Source organism: Anthonomus grandis, chromosome 5 (assembly GCF_022605725.1).
Source record: "Anthonomus grandis grandis chromosome 5, icAntGran1.3, whole genome shotgun sequence".
Taxonomy (NCBI): Eukaryota; Metazoa; Arthropoda; class Insecta; order Coleoptera; family Curculionidae; genus Anthonomus; species Anthonomus grandis.
The window spans coordinates 35,954,476-35,969,286 of record NC_065550.1 but is presented as its reverse complement, the minus strand read 5'-3'; the positions used below and the strand labels follow the sequence as shown (position 1 = coordinate 35,969,286).

The 14,811-nt window shown below is 32.6% G+C and overlaps 3 protein-coding genes across 3 annotated transcripts in view; 1 reads left to right on the top strand and 2 right to left on the bottom strand.

Annotated features, from left to right (window-relative positions):
• Nucleotides 1–7,879, bottom strand: part of LOC126736225 (metastasis-associated protein MTA1) — a 66,218-nt gene extending 58,339 nt beyond the window's left edge. Inside the window, exons 1-2 of the mRNA XM_050440484.1 lie at nt 7,542–7,879; nt 2,094–2,255 (exon numbers count right to left, since the gene is read on the bottom strand). Of these exons, the coding sequence (XP_050296441.1) occupies nt 2,094–2,255; nt 7,542–7,569 (190 nt within the window). The 5' untranslated portion in view covers nt 7,570–7,879. The remainder of the gene's footprint in view (nt 1–2,093; nt 2,256–7,541) is intronic.
• Nucleotides 7,880–12,852: 4,973 nt separating this feature from the next.
• LOC126736346 (uncharacterized) lies at nt 12,853–13,499 on the top strand. The gene is made up of 3 exons (XM_050440661.1): nt 12,853–13,019; nt 13,073–13,287; nt 13,345–13,499. The coding sequence occupies exons 1-3, from the start codon at nt 12,959–12,961 to the stop codon at nt 13,441–13,443; spliced, it is 375 nt and encodes a 124-aa protein (XP_050296618.1). The 5' UTR covers nt 12,853–12,958; the 3' UTR covers nt 13,444–13,499.
• On the bottom strand, nt 13,439–14,286 carry LOC126736345 (uncharacterized). Its single transcript, XM_050440660.1, has 4 exons — nt 13,951–14,286; nt 13,770–13,894; nt 13,645–13,716; nt 13,439–13,592 (listed from the first exon to the last, which is right to left on the bottom strand). Exons 1-4 carry the CDS (start codon nt 14,204–14,206, stop codon nt 13,524–13,526), a joined length of 522 nt encoding a protein of 173 aa, XP_050296617.1. The 5' UTR covers nt 14,207–14,286; the 3' UTR covers nt 13,439–13,523.
• Nucleotides 14,287–14,811: the final 525 nt, after the last annotated feature.

The following is a 14,811-nucleotide window of genomic DNA, read 5'->3' as shown; positions in this document are numbered from 1 at the left end:
TTCCAGTCTTTTTTATTTGAACTAAGCAACTATAAAATTGCATGAGTTGTCCTATTATTAGGAATTTTTTGTTAGACAATGTTTGATAAATAAATAAATATGAATAATTATTTTTGCAAAAATAATGGAGTTACATCATTATGGCATTATATTGGTAGTACTGTTTATATTTAGGCTGGTGATGTAATTTGCCTGTCATTTTTCATAGTAGGACAGATCAAAATTCAATTGCAGTCACAAAAATTTCAACTAAACATTTTCATATGATTATTATAAAGGAAAATATAGAAAAGAGATTTCCCAAGAAAAAAATTGCCTACAATGTAAAAAACCACAAACAATATACTGTTAATCACTATAAGCTGTAAATTCCATTTCTAACTTAGAAAAATAATAAAAATTTTTACCTGTACCACCATCCCTATACAAATTGTAATAAAAATCTGGTATACTTACATTGGTGTTATTTTTTATTTTATTAGTGTTATTTTACATATTATATTCTATTTTAATTCCCTCTTTGTCCTACCATTATTATTAGACTATTTTATTTAACTCGCATTCAGACAGGGTGGTCCAGTGAGGTGTCTGCAGTGGTGCAATATGAGATGTTTGCACACGCTTAGAAAATAATTTATTTCTTCCTTGACTTTTATGGCATATTATAATAACTGTAGATGTGTGTACAGAAGAACCATCAAAGTTTCCAAGAGGACCGCTTGAGTGGCGCTAAAAATATACAGCGTGAAAGCTGGCGTGTTAAAAGGGAAGTTAACGGGTGGCAGTGGATCTTGTCCATATACAAATTTAAAGGCTGATTCATTTAATGATTTTTACATCTCTATTAATGCTGCTAATGCGAGAAACGCTATGTTATCATGTTCAGGTACTGTTGACCTGTTAAATTTAATGGATAACCCAATCTTTTTTTCTGTTTCCTATTGATACAATGAAAATAATAAGTGTAATGCAAAGGATTCAAAATAAGAGTTATATACTCAGGATGAAAACGGAAAATTCTGCAAGCACTTCCTGATACTGCTTTGACTGTTTTTTCAAAAACCGTAAATCAAAGTTTTAGGTGTGTTTCCTAGTAGTCTTAAATTGGCCAAGGTTGTATCTCTTTCTAAGAAAGGTGATACTGAATCTCCCTCCAACTATTGACTAATTTCGCTCGAAATTGTCGAAAAACTAAACTGGATTTTCCTAAGACAAATCAGGTTTTATCAACATCACAATTTGGCCGAATTTTGTGATTTCGAGGCATTCGATTGTGTTGATCACAGAATTCTGTTGCACAAGCTGATTTTTATGGTTTTCATGGTGTTTCCTTGAGATGACCTTTCCTTGATTAATCATTTTCCTTGTTCGATTCGAAAAATTAAAGGCAAGAATAAATTGGCAGGTGAATTAAAGGGCTTGGTGCTGGGGAAGACTCACTACAGATTGTCAGAGTATTTAGAGGATAATTTTCAGCTTTGACTTAAATTTTTAATATTTTATCATATATTTAATATAATAGTGAATATTTTGGGCATTACCTTGTCTCAGTTTAGCCATCAAATTAGGGAAATTATTTGAATCTTTTTATTCATTTTTTTTATTATGGAAGTCATTGTTCTTTTTTATATTGATGTATTGGTTGTAGTTAAGTTATCAGAGCTGAATCAGTGTTAATGACAATTAATTGGTTAATATGGTTGTTAATTCTGTTAGAATTTAATAGTTAATTATTGTGGTTAGGTTAAATGAATTATTTTTTTTTTGTAATGGGGTTGATCTCATATAATAATAATAAATAAATATTTTTTTAAATCTTGTATTTTTTATAAAAATGTGTGCCTTTGTTTTATTTAGTTTATGTTTTGTTTATAACAATGTTATTTGTTGAAACAATAAAGCTTTCTTCTTCATCATATAGTCACAGTATAGGGTTGCAAAAATAACAAAAGAAAAAAAAATCATCTGGTGACAATTTGTTCGCCATTTTTCATAAATTTCATAGCATTTCAACTCTAAAAGCTCAGAAAAATAATACAATTTATACTACCACCATCCCTATACAAATTGTAATAAAAATCTGACAGACTTACATTGGTGTTTATCAGCAAGCTGGATCAACTGGGGCGGTAAATCTCTCCTACGATAGAAGCACATCACTTTCGCCTCCACATTACCGGAGGGCGTTTTATTCAGTTCTTCAATCCTCCGGATTTGGTATGGGGACGTTGACGAAGTTTCAAAATACACGTAATCTATCACAAAAGAATTAATTATTTGTCTGTACGTTTTTTTTTTGACAATAAAGTAGATTATTATGACATTATTTTGACAAGGTCTTTAAGACCTTTTGGTCTATTCGACAAGGGTGTCATTGTACAACATGTTGTCGAATGACCGAAAATTGAAATCTTTGAAAAAAAATTATAAAAATCACTAGCGATGCAAATCTGTAGACTTTTTAATAATCTTATTAATAATTAGGATTCTTGAATGTGTAAGCTTTGTTACATTAAGTTTGTTATTATTTTTTGGTTTTAACTGATCAGACTTTTTATGATTTAAAATTGATATTTATTAAAACAATACAAAACTCAATAGTAAAGATAATGTTAAAGAGACCTAGGTTATTTTCAACAAAGCAATTATATAATTCTGATATACAAGATTTGAAAACTTTTTTTATAACAACCTGTTGCTCTTATGTTCATAAATTCTATGGTAAACAAAGTATAATAAACCATAGACACCAAACCCGAGCTAATAAACACCAGCAAATTGTACTACCTTATATGATTCAAGATTTTGGTCAACATTCGGCAGTATTTTTAGCTCCAAAATTTTATAACCTTCTCCCAGAAAATGTCAAACAACAGAAATACTTCAAAAAGTTTAATGAGCATGCCCTAAGTTATATATTAGGAAACAAAAGAAAATTTTGTTGATTGATCATAAGTGCTTGTATCAATATTCTACTTTTCACCAAAGTTTTTATTTTCTTACTCGATAGCAATCACTACATAAATACATAAGGGAAAAAGAAAAAATCTCAGTATGGACATTTATTCAATTATTTATTTTGTTTCAAATATTATACGTTTTAGGTACCAAAGACTAGGAAATTCTGTAAAATACTACATAATACCTTTGTAGGTAAGATGTATATGTGTATATAGTATATGAATCTTTTTTTTTTTTTTCTCTTTTTCTCATTTTTATTGTCTGGTTTTTGATTTTTGTTATGTAGCTTTGGGTAAACTTATTTAAAATGTTAAATATTGTGAACTAATTTATATAACGGCTAGTCTGCTAAGGGTAACAACATTGATATATTAGAATTTTTGAATTGTTTCTACCATAGCACATACAGATACTCTGGTATCTAGGTGCTTTATATTCTTAGAATTGTAATATTTTATATTGAAGTTGAATATTGATATTCTGAGAAATATAATATACTGTACAACAATTTACCTAGGCCTTATTATAATACAATATAAACTACCTATATATAGTATACCTATGAAAACAAGAAAACAAACCTTCATGGTTTAATGAACATCTTAGGAACATGAGGGAAAGGTTACGAGCACTACATGGTATTCATTTGCAGCACCCTACTATGGTTTCTAAGCAAGAGTTAACTCAGTATAAAAAGTCCTATCGGGGAGAGCTGTGCAAAGCCAAAAAAGCTGCAAATGACAACTTTATTAGGAGCTCGGAAAACAAGCAGGCAGCAATGTGGAGTTTAATTAGTTTAAAAAATGCTACATTTATTTCTTCAAAAAATCAAACTGCTCAAACTTTTAATACCTTTTTTGTTAACATTGCAAAAAGTATAGTCTCAGAATTACCTACATCCACAAACAATTTTTCCACATTTTTAACTCCTGGTAGATATTTACCACTGACTCTTTTAAATTTCATGAGGTGAGTTTCAATGTGGTTAGAGATAAAATGAACTTAAAAATATTATCATTTATCCATTGACAAATCTCTTAAATGCCTGCATAAAAGAAAACGTTTTTCCTACATCCTATAAGGTGGCTAAAGTGATACCAATATATAAAAACAAAGGTTCAGTTGATGATGTGTCAAACTACCGCCCAATATCACTGTTGCCAATTTTCTCAAAGATTCTGGAATCACTCATAAAGGATCAAATGTACCAACATTTTGAAAAAAACAATCTCCTTGTGCAGGGTCGGTTGGGTTTCAGGAGAAGCAGGTCAACTGCATTGGCTATTGAGAGTTTGGTGGATTTTTCATCAAGGGGTCTGGAAAAGGGTTTCGACACCTATGCTTCACTCTTTGACTGTGTATCTTATGAAATTTTATTAAGCAAGCTCTGTTACTACAACTTTCATTCAGAGAGCATTGCCTTTGTCAGGTCATACCTGTGTGGCCGACTCCAATATGTGTCATATCTAGTGTATCTGATAAACAGCCATTACATCATGGAGTACCACAAGGAATCCGTTCTAGGCCCACTCTTATTCCTTATTTATGTAAATGACTTGCCTTATTTTACAGACCGGGCACATGAGCATAAGTTGATCCTGTTTGCTGATGATACTACTCTACTCCAGCATCATCACCCAGCAAAACAGAAAATCGCCAGTACAGAGGAAATAGAGAGTAAAATGAGGGAATGGTTTGTAGCAAACAAACTAAACCTTAATGCTTCAAAAACACAGCATCTAAATTTTTCACTTCGAAACTCTCAAATAGATCTGTCACAGGATGAATCTGTAAAGTTCTTGACTCTGGTCTCACTTGGGAAAACCACATTATTCAGCTGGCATCTAAGTTATCAAAAATAATCTTTCTAATAAGAAATCTATCCAGCTCTGTATCAAGGGAATTTTTGTTGTTGGCTTATCATGGTTACTTTAGCTCCGTTATGTCATATGCTGTGCTGAACTGGGGTCACTCCGCTCATGGGGAGAAGATATCTGGTTTACAGCGCAGGTGCATAAAGGCTATGACTGGTTTGGGGCACCATCATATTTAACACACAGTAATATACATCACTATTCAACTCAAAACAGTCTGAATATTTTGCCGGAATTTCGCAGGCTTGGGAGAACCCGCAGAGGAACTGTTTATCATGGGATTTGTTTCTATAATGTGTTACCATCGCAAGTTAGGGAACTTAATGAACAAGCTTTTATTAAAAAAATTAAAAACTATTTATTAAAAAAGTCTTTTTATTCATTTGAAGAGTACCTAAATAACTATTTTAATGACCTAATTTAACTGTTTTATAAATATTGTGTGTTTATTTTTAAATTGAGTCTCTGTAGATTTTAATTATATATAAATTTTAGAATCTTACTGTATATGTGCGTATGTAATTTATATTTATTAATTTTAGTTAATACTTAAGTTTTAAATCATGAAATTGCATTTTATATATTACCGTTTATATTGAGTTGTTAAAACACTATGTGTAATATTACAAATAATGAAATATAATATATAATATGAACCTTTAAATCTTTTCTTGTAAGGTTTTGTTTACTCGATGACTTTAATAAGTTTTCGTATCAAATTTTGTAATATTGGTTTTTTGCAAATAAATAGCTAAGTTTACAATGTGCGGATCTATTAGGTCCATGAAGCAAATGATAGACTATTTTTATTTAGTACAGCTCCATTTATAAGGATTGATTTTGAAGGTTAAATTAGTGTAGGATTATCTCTAGGATCAAAATGTCAGTTGCAGGGAGTTTATCAGTTTAGAGAAAGAAATATAGGACATAACCTCTGAATCTTTAAAAGGGTTATTGTTGTTTAAAAATTAACTTGTCATTTAGGTACTTCGATCTACTTTCTTTGGGAAGCATCAAATTTTAGTACCATACCATTTACACTGAAAAACTTGTTCTCGTGATGTCATTTGATCCAAGTATTAAATATTTGGTACATGGGTTGTAAGCGTAGCTAATGATTAATATATTACATACATTTTCTGTAAGTATGGAGGTATTTTCCATAATTTAACAATATTGTTTTAAGAAATTCTATGAATGAACAAGACAATGCTCATTTCAGGAATGCCGTTTACAAAAATCACAAAAATAGTGGGACAAAAACATTGATAAAACTGGGAAATGCTTGGACAATCCTCGTCAAGTAACTTCCATGAACACTCGAACAACTTTTATTATTATTATTCTTTATTCAAGAAATTTACAAATCAATAGTTACATATTAGTAAACATTATTATTATTATAAATTCTTACAGGTTTAAATTGCACCTAAGTAAGCATACCTGTGTGTGCAATAAATAAATATTGTATAACGAATTGGATCAAAATTGGCATCTATATAATATGTAAATATCAAAACAGTTTAATTATTTTACACGAAAAATAGTGAACTACATATTTATTGATGTATTAGAGAAACTTCAAAAAAAGACTTAAGTTATTACAAATGAATTGTTGACATTTTTATTAAAAAGTTTTTTGTTTTTTAAATTCCTGATATCTAGTGGAATTAGGTTGTAAAATTTGGGTGCTAAATAGGTGGCAAATCTGAGATTGAGATTTCTTTTTGATGAAGGTATTTTTAAGTGTTTGTTAATGTTTTGCCTAGTGTTGTGTTTGTGTTGTATAAAATTTGTTTTAATCCAATCTTTTAAATAAGTAAATTTACCAAGAGAAAATACGTACAGTGCACAAATACTGCAGGTTTCAGTAGAGTAAAGGTGAGAGGTTGGAAACAGTCTTGCTTTTTTAAAAATAACTTTAAGAATATAGTTTTGACTAGTTCTTAGCTGTTCTTGATTGCTAGAATACATACCGCCCCACACCAATATCCCATAGGCAAGTAATGGTTCAACAAATGCTTTGTATGTCATAATAGTTGTTTTTTTGTTTAATATTTCACGCAAAATATAAAATTTTGGAATTAAACTTCTTATTTTATTCCGCAAATATAGCACATGTTGATCCCACTTTAGGTGTAAATCCATTACTATACCCAGGTATTTTGTTGACTTAGTTTTTATTGACTTATTTTGTTAATTCTGATTGTAAATTTAGACTCATTGGTTAGTAAGAATTTTAGAATCTCCAAAATCCAGTTAAATAACTTCATTAATTTTCAAGTTTAATAAGTTCTTATGGTGTCTAAATGTGGACACTTTTAATGGAATATGGCAAGGGAACAAAAAAAAAATTGATACACTAAATAAACAAAAGGAAACTTTATCAAAAAACAAACAAACTAAACTTAAAAAGCTTGGGAGCTCCCGATTATGAGCTTCACCTGGCCCTTGTCAATTGTACGGCAGTTTCACAAAGTATCCATATTAATTAGGTAATTTCTGTACCCTTATGACATTCCTTTATCTCTCTTAGGCCACCCTCCAAAGCCGACAGAACGAATTAAAAAAAAAAAAGGACAAACTGTTGATTGATTACATAAAATGGCATAGATTCACAGGCAAACCGAATGATTACTTAAGAAAGAATTCACCACCGGCTACACAGAAGTCTAAATTCCCGACGATTGAAACGGGTTCACTTACCTCCGACACGATACATGTTTGCCGTCATTTTCGGACGGGGCACAGGGGGAATAAACGCACGTACTCGCTAATTATTATAGCAATCAGCACGGAGAAACGCACATTTTCAAAAAACTAGTGTTTTTTAAGCGGGATTCTCTCTCTGGTTTTTTTATTGTTTTCCGCTAGTTGTTGCGGTTGTACACACCACCACCACGTACCACCACCAAACTTTCGGACGCCATTTTCTCGATTGCTTCGGCGTCTGCGGGTGAGAGCGCGAGAGGAAACGAACGGCGAAAAAATGGCTTCGACGGTGGCGCCGAAAGAACGCGTAGCGGCCCACGCGGCTACTAACCCGCCCGCGCGGATAAAGAAGGAATTCGTTAAAAGCGAGGAAAAAAATGTCTATAGGAGGTGCGTTCCCGAATCAAAGTAATTGAAATGTTAATGTAATGTCCCTATGGTAGTTTGGAATGTTTAAATAACTGTTATTAATTGAACATTGTACATTTTTTTGTTTCTCACGATTGCCACATGAGTTCTGTCAACAAAACGTCACGTGTCAACAGTAATTCTGCAATTGACATATCCATAATCTGTTTATAGACTTATCCGACGTTGCCGCCTTTTACATATTTAAAATATAGGTTATAAACTCCTGTTGACATACAAGGGTGGTCTCAAAAGTACCCGGCCCAGCAAGGAACATACAAAAAATTTAAAAAAAAAAAATGTTTTTATTTTATTTATAGTAAACTCGGAAATAATAAAAAAAAAGTAGGGTAAGTTGGCGAACTTAAGGCTAATATTCAAATTACACTTCTTTTTCCAAACTAAAAATATTTATTTATTGGTATTTTAAAATCTACTTGTCCCCAGTGGCGAAGCGTGAACTTTTCTTTTGGGTAGACAAACAATAAAAATTGTTAATTAGAAAAAAATGTGTAGTCAATATTATTCACTTTAATGAAATAGATAATGAAAGCGCAGGAAATATTAACTCAAAGAGAAATATGTAGTGATATAAAAAAGAAAAAATAATTACTACTAGCATAAAAAGATAGATAGATAAAAATAAATACTACTTACAAAAAAACACAACATAGGTATATTAACCATAACTTATAAATCCATAATATCCATTATTTTAAAATTAATTAAAGACAAATAAAAATACAACTAAAATACAATTGCCAATATCAAACAGTCGTTCATAAATAACCCCTAAAATATCCAATAAAAAAATCTTTTCTATACACCCAAAAATAAAAATACTAATTATTAAATTACAATAGCACGCGCCCGGACCAAATGCCAAATGCAGATTCATCAAAAAATAATACTGAAGATGTATTGCGGCCGACCAGATCAAGCGTGTCCATAAACAATAATTCTCAAGAGCATAATAAAATAGCTGGTCGACTTCGATAGACAAAAGGTCAAATGTCTTTCCCGCGAGTAAATTTTGCATACGTAATAAGCTAAATACTGATGTGGCTGGACCTCTGTCACCTGCTTGATGTGTATATGGTTCGATTAGATGCTCCAAATTTCGGAAGACAAATATCAATGTGTCTTCCTGGGGCTCGTATACATTAATTGGGTGTCAGCCCTGCATTTTTATTTTAATTGGTGCGTCAGACGGGGCGCGCCTTAGATATTATAGATAGATAGATATTATAGCGGTTTAGATACTATATAATAATAGTAAGGAGAGCGACTACATTCTGTGTTTTTTATTTTATTTGAATTCAACAATTACATGAAATAATTACGTAATAAATTAATGAGAAATAACTGGATAATTTTGGGTAGACAGTGTCTACCTTGTCTACTCGTACGCTTCGCCACTGCTTGTCCCAGTAATCGATTTACAAAATATCACAGCATTGTCAAATAATTTATTTCTTAAACGATGCAGTGTTCGTCATCTTACCCACAAGGGTTGATAAGCTGACGAACTGTATTGGGTAAACTGCAGGAGAGGGTGGCCGAAAAAAAGGACAAGGCCTGGGGTTTTATCCAATTATTTATTTTTTTGGCAACGTTTCGACACTATGTTGAAATTGGCCATGGTGTTAATCTAATATGATATGCCATAACAGTACAGATAGAACAAGGAAAAACAACAAAAAGTCGTTCATTCGCTTCGTCTGAACGATTTTTCCTAATTATTCTAATTTTAACAAAAGTCGCAGACCCATACTTTGGTTTTTGCTTGTCTTAAATTTAGATTAATGCATTCAGAATGTGCCCATTTAGAGCATGTATCACATATCAAAAGCATAACTCGTTGTTTTTGGAAATTCTTCTTTATTGGAAATCAAACCCTCGATATATTACCCCCCGTATCGAATTTTTTTACCAAAAATTGATTTTTTTCGATATCGACCTAACTATACCATCGTCTTTCTCTTATCACCCACATCAATATCAACCCATATATATCAACGATTTGCTAGGAACCACTGTCAATCCAATCTACAGCTTTGCAAACGATAGCACACTTATTTCCACATTTAAGTCCGCGAAACCAACGACAGCCGCAAGTTCTCAGAATCTTAGGCAGCAACAAGTAGCTTCAACCAACAACGATATTAGAGCAAGCTTGGAGTGGGGCGGTAACAATCTGGTCAATTTTAACGCTAAAAAAACGCAGGCTGCAGTATTTACGATGAAGACTAACCTTGGTGGCCCGGAGCTGGTTATGGCAGGGAAAACATTGCCAATGAAATCATCTTTACATCTTTTAGGAGTCGAGATCACCGACAGTGTCCTGGCATGACCACGTTGCCGAGGTCGCCAGGGCGACTTCCAAAAAACTCGAAGTGCTTTTCAAAACGAAAAAACTGTATACACCAGAACAGCTGCTGACTCTTTATAAGGTTCAAATACGCCCTTCCCTCGAGTATTGCTCGCATGTCTGGAGCTCTGCACCCAAGCATAGTTTAAACCTGCTGGATTCTATACAGAAGAGAGCTATTCGTCTTATCGACAAACCAGAACTGACAACCCAAGTAACATTTTCTCAAGCAGTTGGTTTTTAAAGTTGCCTTTTATCCGCACCAAGGTTCTGCAATAGTCATTGGCTTGCTTGATGGAACTATTTAGGTTAAATTTTGTGCTAATAGGAACTAGGAACCTTGGGTAAATTAAAAATCTAATTAGTTCTAGTCAAGTGTCAACAATAACGTTGTTATGGCCATAAACGAGGGCTTGATGGTTTTGAGATAATAAGGTTTTGGAGAGGTTATATTTCAGCATTAATTTGGCAATCAAAATTCCAATATAGAACGATTTTAGCATTAAAATTACCTATTCAGAGCCATATGGTCTTGAATCAATTGCCTAACTATTTGGCACTTTATACGGCCTATTCCGGAAAATATAGCATTTTTTAACACCTAAAGGACTTGCTAAAAGTCATATGGATAATAAGATAACTTTATGGAATAAGGTTTAACCAACTAGTCACAATAAAACACAGTTTGCGGATGGTCGCGACTATTAAATCCTACGTCATTTATTCTTAGAATACAGGAATGTCTTGGCACAAAATTGTAAGAAGTGGTAATTTTAAAAGAAAAGTGAAGCGAAACTTCCAACGAATTACAACTGGTCAGGTAAATATGACAAATAAAATATTGACAATTTTGGTAGATTATAACGTAAAAAAAATTTAGCTTGCAATAGATACACCGGAAGAAGATAATTCTCGTAATTTAACTGATGGCGGTCTTGGCATTGAACCTGATCCTCTAGAATCAGATATTCACGATGCCAGTACTAGTGGCTTAACAGAAAAACTGGCTTCAGAACAACCAAGTTCATCGATGGATTGGAATGAAGATGATGAAATTGATGACTTTAAGAAATTTGATTTTAGTCAAGATTTAAAAGATTGGGCACTGAAATATAACATTAGACACGTTGCCATTAAAGATCTTTTAAAAATTTTAAATAAAAATACAGAGGTCAAGTTTCCGAAGGACCCTAGAACTTTTTTGGCTACTCCATGTAAAATAAATTTACGGGATATTGCGAAAGGTCAATATCGACAAATCGACTGCTGATATACATATCGTTCCCCGTTCTATAGTTTGGACCACTTTAAATGGCATTTTCTAAAAAAAAATATTGCTTAGGTTAAAGTTTGATCCAATAGGTTTTCCAGTACCTAATCAACTTAATTCAATCTAAAATACTATTACAAAGACAAAAATATAGTGTTAATACAAGGATTAAAGTAGGTATGATTGCTCACAGTAACCAAAAACCTACCAAAATATGAAGTCCAATACTATACAATTTTTAAGTTTTAAATATTTAAAAATCTGCTTTTTATATGTATTATATTTTTGAATTTATTAAATTTTAATTATTAAAAAATTCCAAAATTTATAAAGAATATAAATCTAAACATAAATTACCTTTATTGTTGAAGCTTTTTTGTAACTTTAAAAAGTCAAAACCCATTTTGGGTCAAAGTCCACCTGCCTACCCCAAGGACGTCGTTGATCGGGACTCATTCATCTGGAGAACATTTTCTCTGTGGAATGGGCTTCCACCTCACATATTTCCCGACGCATACAACCTACAGCGATTCAAGATAAATGCAAATATCTTTGCTCAAGCACCACTCCAAGAGTGACATAGGACTTTCCTCTTGTGCTTGTGTTTACCATAAAAAAAAAACATCACGAAAATACTGGGATGTAATGGGATTCGAGCAGAACTAACTGAATGAGAGCACTTTGAAAATTCGGAAAAAAGTCAGTTTTCGACCTCGTTTTTGAGGCCAAAAATGGGCTTCAAAAATGCGATATTTCAGCTCATATAAGAACTACGACCTCGCGGATGGTCTCGTTGAATTCAGACTAAGACAAGACCGTTGGAATTTTCCCGATAGGATGCATAGAAGCCGAGATATCGATCTCCAAAGTTTGGGATTTTTCATTTTTCGAGTATACCCCCAAATTAGAAAATGAGAGTATTTTGAAAATTCGAAAACTTTCGACCTCGTTTTTCAGCCCAAAAATGGCTTCTAAAAATGCGATATCTCGGCTAATATCAGAGCTACAACCATGCGGGTGGTCTCGTTATTTTTTATATTATGTGTAAGTATGTAAATTTTATCAATCTATTTTTTCTCATAAGCACCAATGCATTGTAGTTGCACGTTTTCATGATGCACTGTATTCGACGTTGCTTTATGATTATCATTATATCCGGCGTTAGGCCGGGTACTCTTGCGACTGCCCTCGTAATCTTTTACCCAATATTGACGCAAAGCTTGACAACATTGCAAGCCATATGCTTTGACATACGTCAAATATTATGACATTTCTGTTAATTTTGAATGCCGTTATTTTAATTTTCAATCAAAGAATTTATAACAAAACTGTTGCTAATAGGACCTTTCCAAAAGGTTCCTAATGGAACTTAACGATAGCCCCATCGTAAATCATGAATCACTTAACGAACCAGCCTCAGATGGTAAGTTTTAGCACTAAAAAAAATTCACTTTATGATTTCAAACGTTTTTTCAGATAAAACTTTTGGGGGCCTAGCAGAAGATGTCTATCATCTGGCCCACGTACGAAGGCAAGCCCAAGAAGTCATCGATGATCTATTTTCAAGCAAGATAAAGCGAAGAGAGGTATATCTTAATGCTTTAGAAGTGGAGCTTGAGAAAACAGAAGACTTATTAGTACCTGATATTGATAAATTGTTGGAGAAAAATGTACCCTCCGCCTCTAAAGTGGTAAGCTATCATATTAGGGTTTTTAATTAGGCCTAACAAGAAAAATGTTAATTTTAGGCCGAATATAGCAAAAAAATTAATGAAAATCATCTACTACTAAGTGTCATGGAGAAGAAGAAGCATTGCCCTGTGGCACAATGCATTGCCGATATTTGAACTTGAAACATATGTATTTATTTTATTGAACAATATTATAATTAATATAAACACAACTGGTGGCATTCATTATTTGTTGACTAACTATTTTCAAACTGTTTTATGGCCTTATAAATGGTTTCTAAACAGTCTAACCTGGGCAGCATATCCTGAAAACAAACAAAAAAAGTAATTCCAGGCCTCGAAATGTTATTTACTTACACTTAAAAGGGGTATTAGTGTTTTCTTGTTGTTTTCTAAGACTATCAGACTTAATAAGTGGATCACTTTATACTGGAAATTAATGGAATTAATAATACTAGTTGTTATTCATAAAACCGACTTACTCTTAATATGACTTCATTTATGAATATATTTTGTACATTTTCACTTGGGATAAATTTAATGTTGGTTGTTAATGCATACTTTCTATTGATTTGGTATCCTAGTCCCTTTACAATTATAATGTTTTCTAAAAAGTTCATAAAATAAAGGCGAATATGATATAAATTGATCAACTAGACCAACCTTCCTTAATACTAAATAAGGTAGGTACAACAGTAACTAAAAGTATGAAAAAAAGGGCAATTCCCACATAAAGTGAGACATATATTTGGCTTAAAATCACCGCACATGTCTGAGAGGCAAACAAAAGGCATTTTTTATAACTAAGGACCTCATAATCCCTCTTGATGGACACTCGAAGACACCCCTGGCCTTTCTCTACATTTAAAACCACAATTTCGCCATTGAGACACTTAAACTTTCCGCTGTTCGGCACCATTTTAATGGCATCTTTTATTTAATTTTGATAGAGGTTTTTAAAAATTCAAAAAGTAAACAATTATTTTTTTTTTAAATGAATCACATGACATTGACAAGTGAGGTTATGTAGCGGAAGGGCGGAGTTAATTAATTGCGACGTTGCCTTGTTAATCATTATTTTAAGTGTCGTTTTCAGAATGGCATTTCACTAGTTAAGTGTAGTAAATAAATTGGGCTTAAAAAAACTTGATTATTGTAGTTTATGTTTATAAGAAATTAGTTGAATCCTATAGTGTATTTTAAAAGTAATCGAGATTGCAAAGGGATTCAAAAGATGTGCGCCAAAAAAGCCATTACAGGCGGCAACATCGCAAAACGTCAATTTGCGACGCTTTGAAGATTTTTCGAAAATCTGGGCCTACCTAAGTATTGTCATGCCCCTAATAGAGGCTCTAACTTGCCGATATTAGTTTCTAATTGCCTGGACGCGCATAAATATTCAAATAAACCTTAGATATACAACTAAAACGTGAAAATCAGCCAATAATATTTAAAATTGGCGGGCGAATGGTGTATGCGCAGTTGCCACGCGTTCGTCCTTGTTGTGAACCCGAACTCCATCTG

Excerpts from the sequence above, each read along its gene's own strand:
- LOC126736345 (XM_050440660.1), bottom strand. The coding sequence starts at position 14,206 with ATGGTGCCGAACAGCGGAAAGTTTAAGTGTCTCAATGGCGAAATTGTG. Across the intron at positions 13,895-13,950 it reads CTTATTTAGTATTAAGGAAG|AAAACATTATAATTGTAAAG; the intron begins GTTGGTCTAGTT and ends TGAACTTTTTAG. Across the intron at positions 13,717-13,769 it reads TAAATGAAGTCATATTAAGA|TATAAAGTGATCCACTTATT; the intron begins GTAAGTCGGTTT and ends ATTAATTTCCAG.
- LOC126736346 (XM_050440661.1), top strand. The coding sequence starts at position 12,959 with ATGGAACTTAACGATAGCCCCATCGTAAATCATGAATCACTTAACGAA. Across the intron at positions 13,020-13,072 it reads TAACGAACCAGCCTCAGATG|ATAAAACTTTTGGGGGCCTA; the intron begins GTAAGTTTTAGC and ends ACGTTTTTTCAG. Across the intron at positions 13,288-13,344 it reads TACCCTCCGCCTCTAAAGTG|GCCGAATATAGCAAAAAAAT; the intron begins GTAAGCTATCAT and ends TGTTAATTTTAG.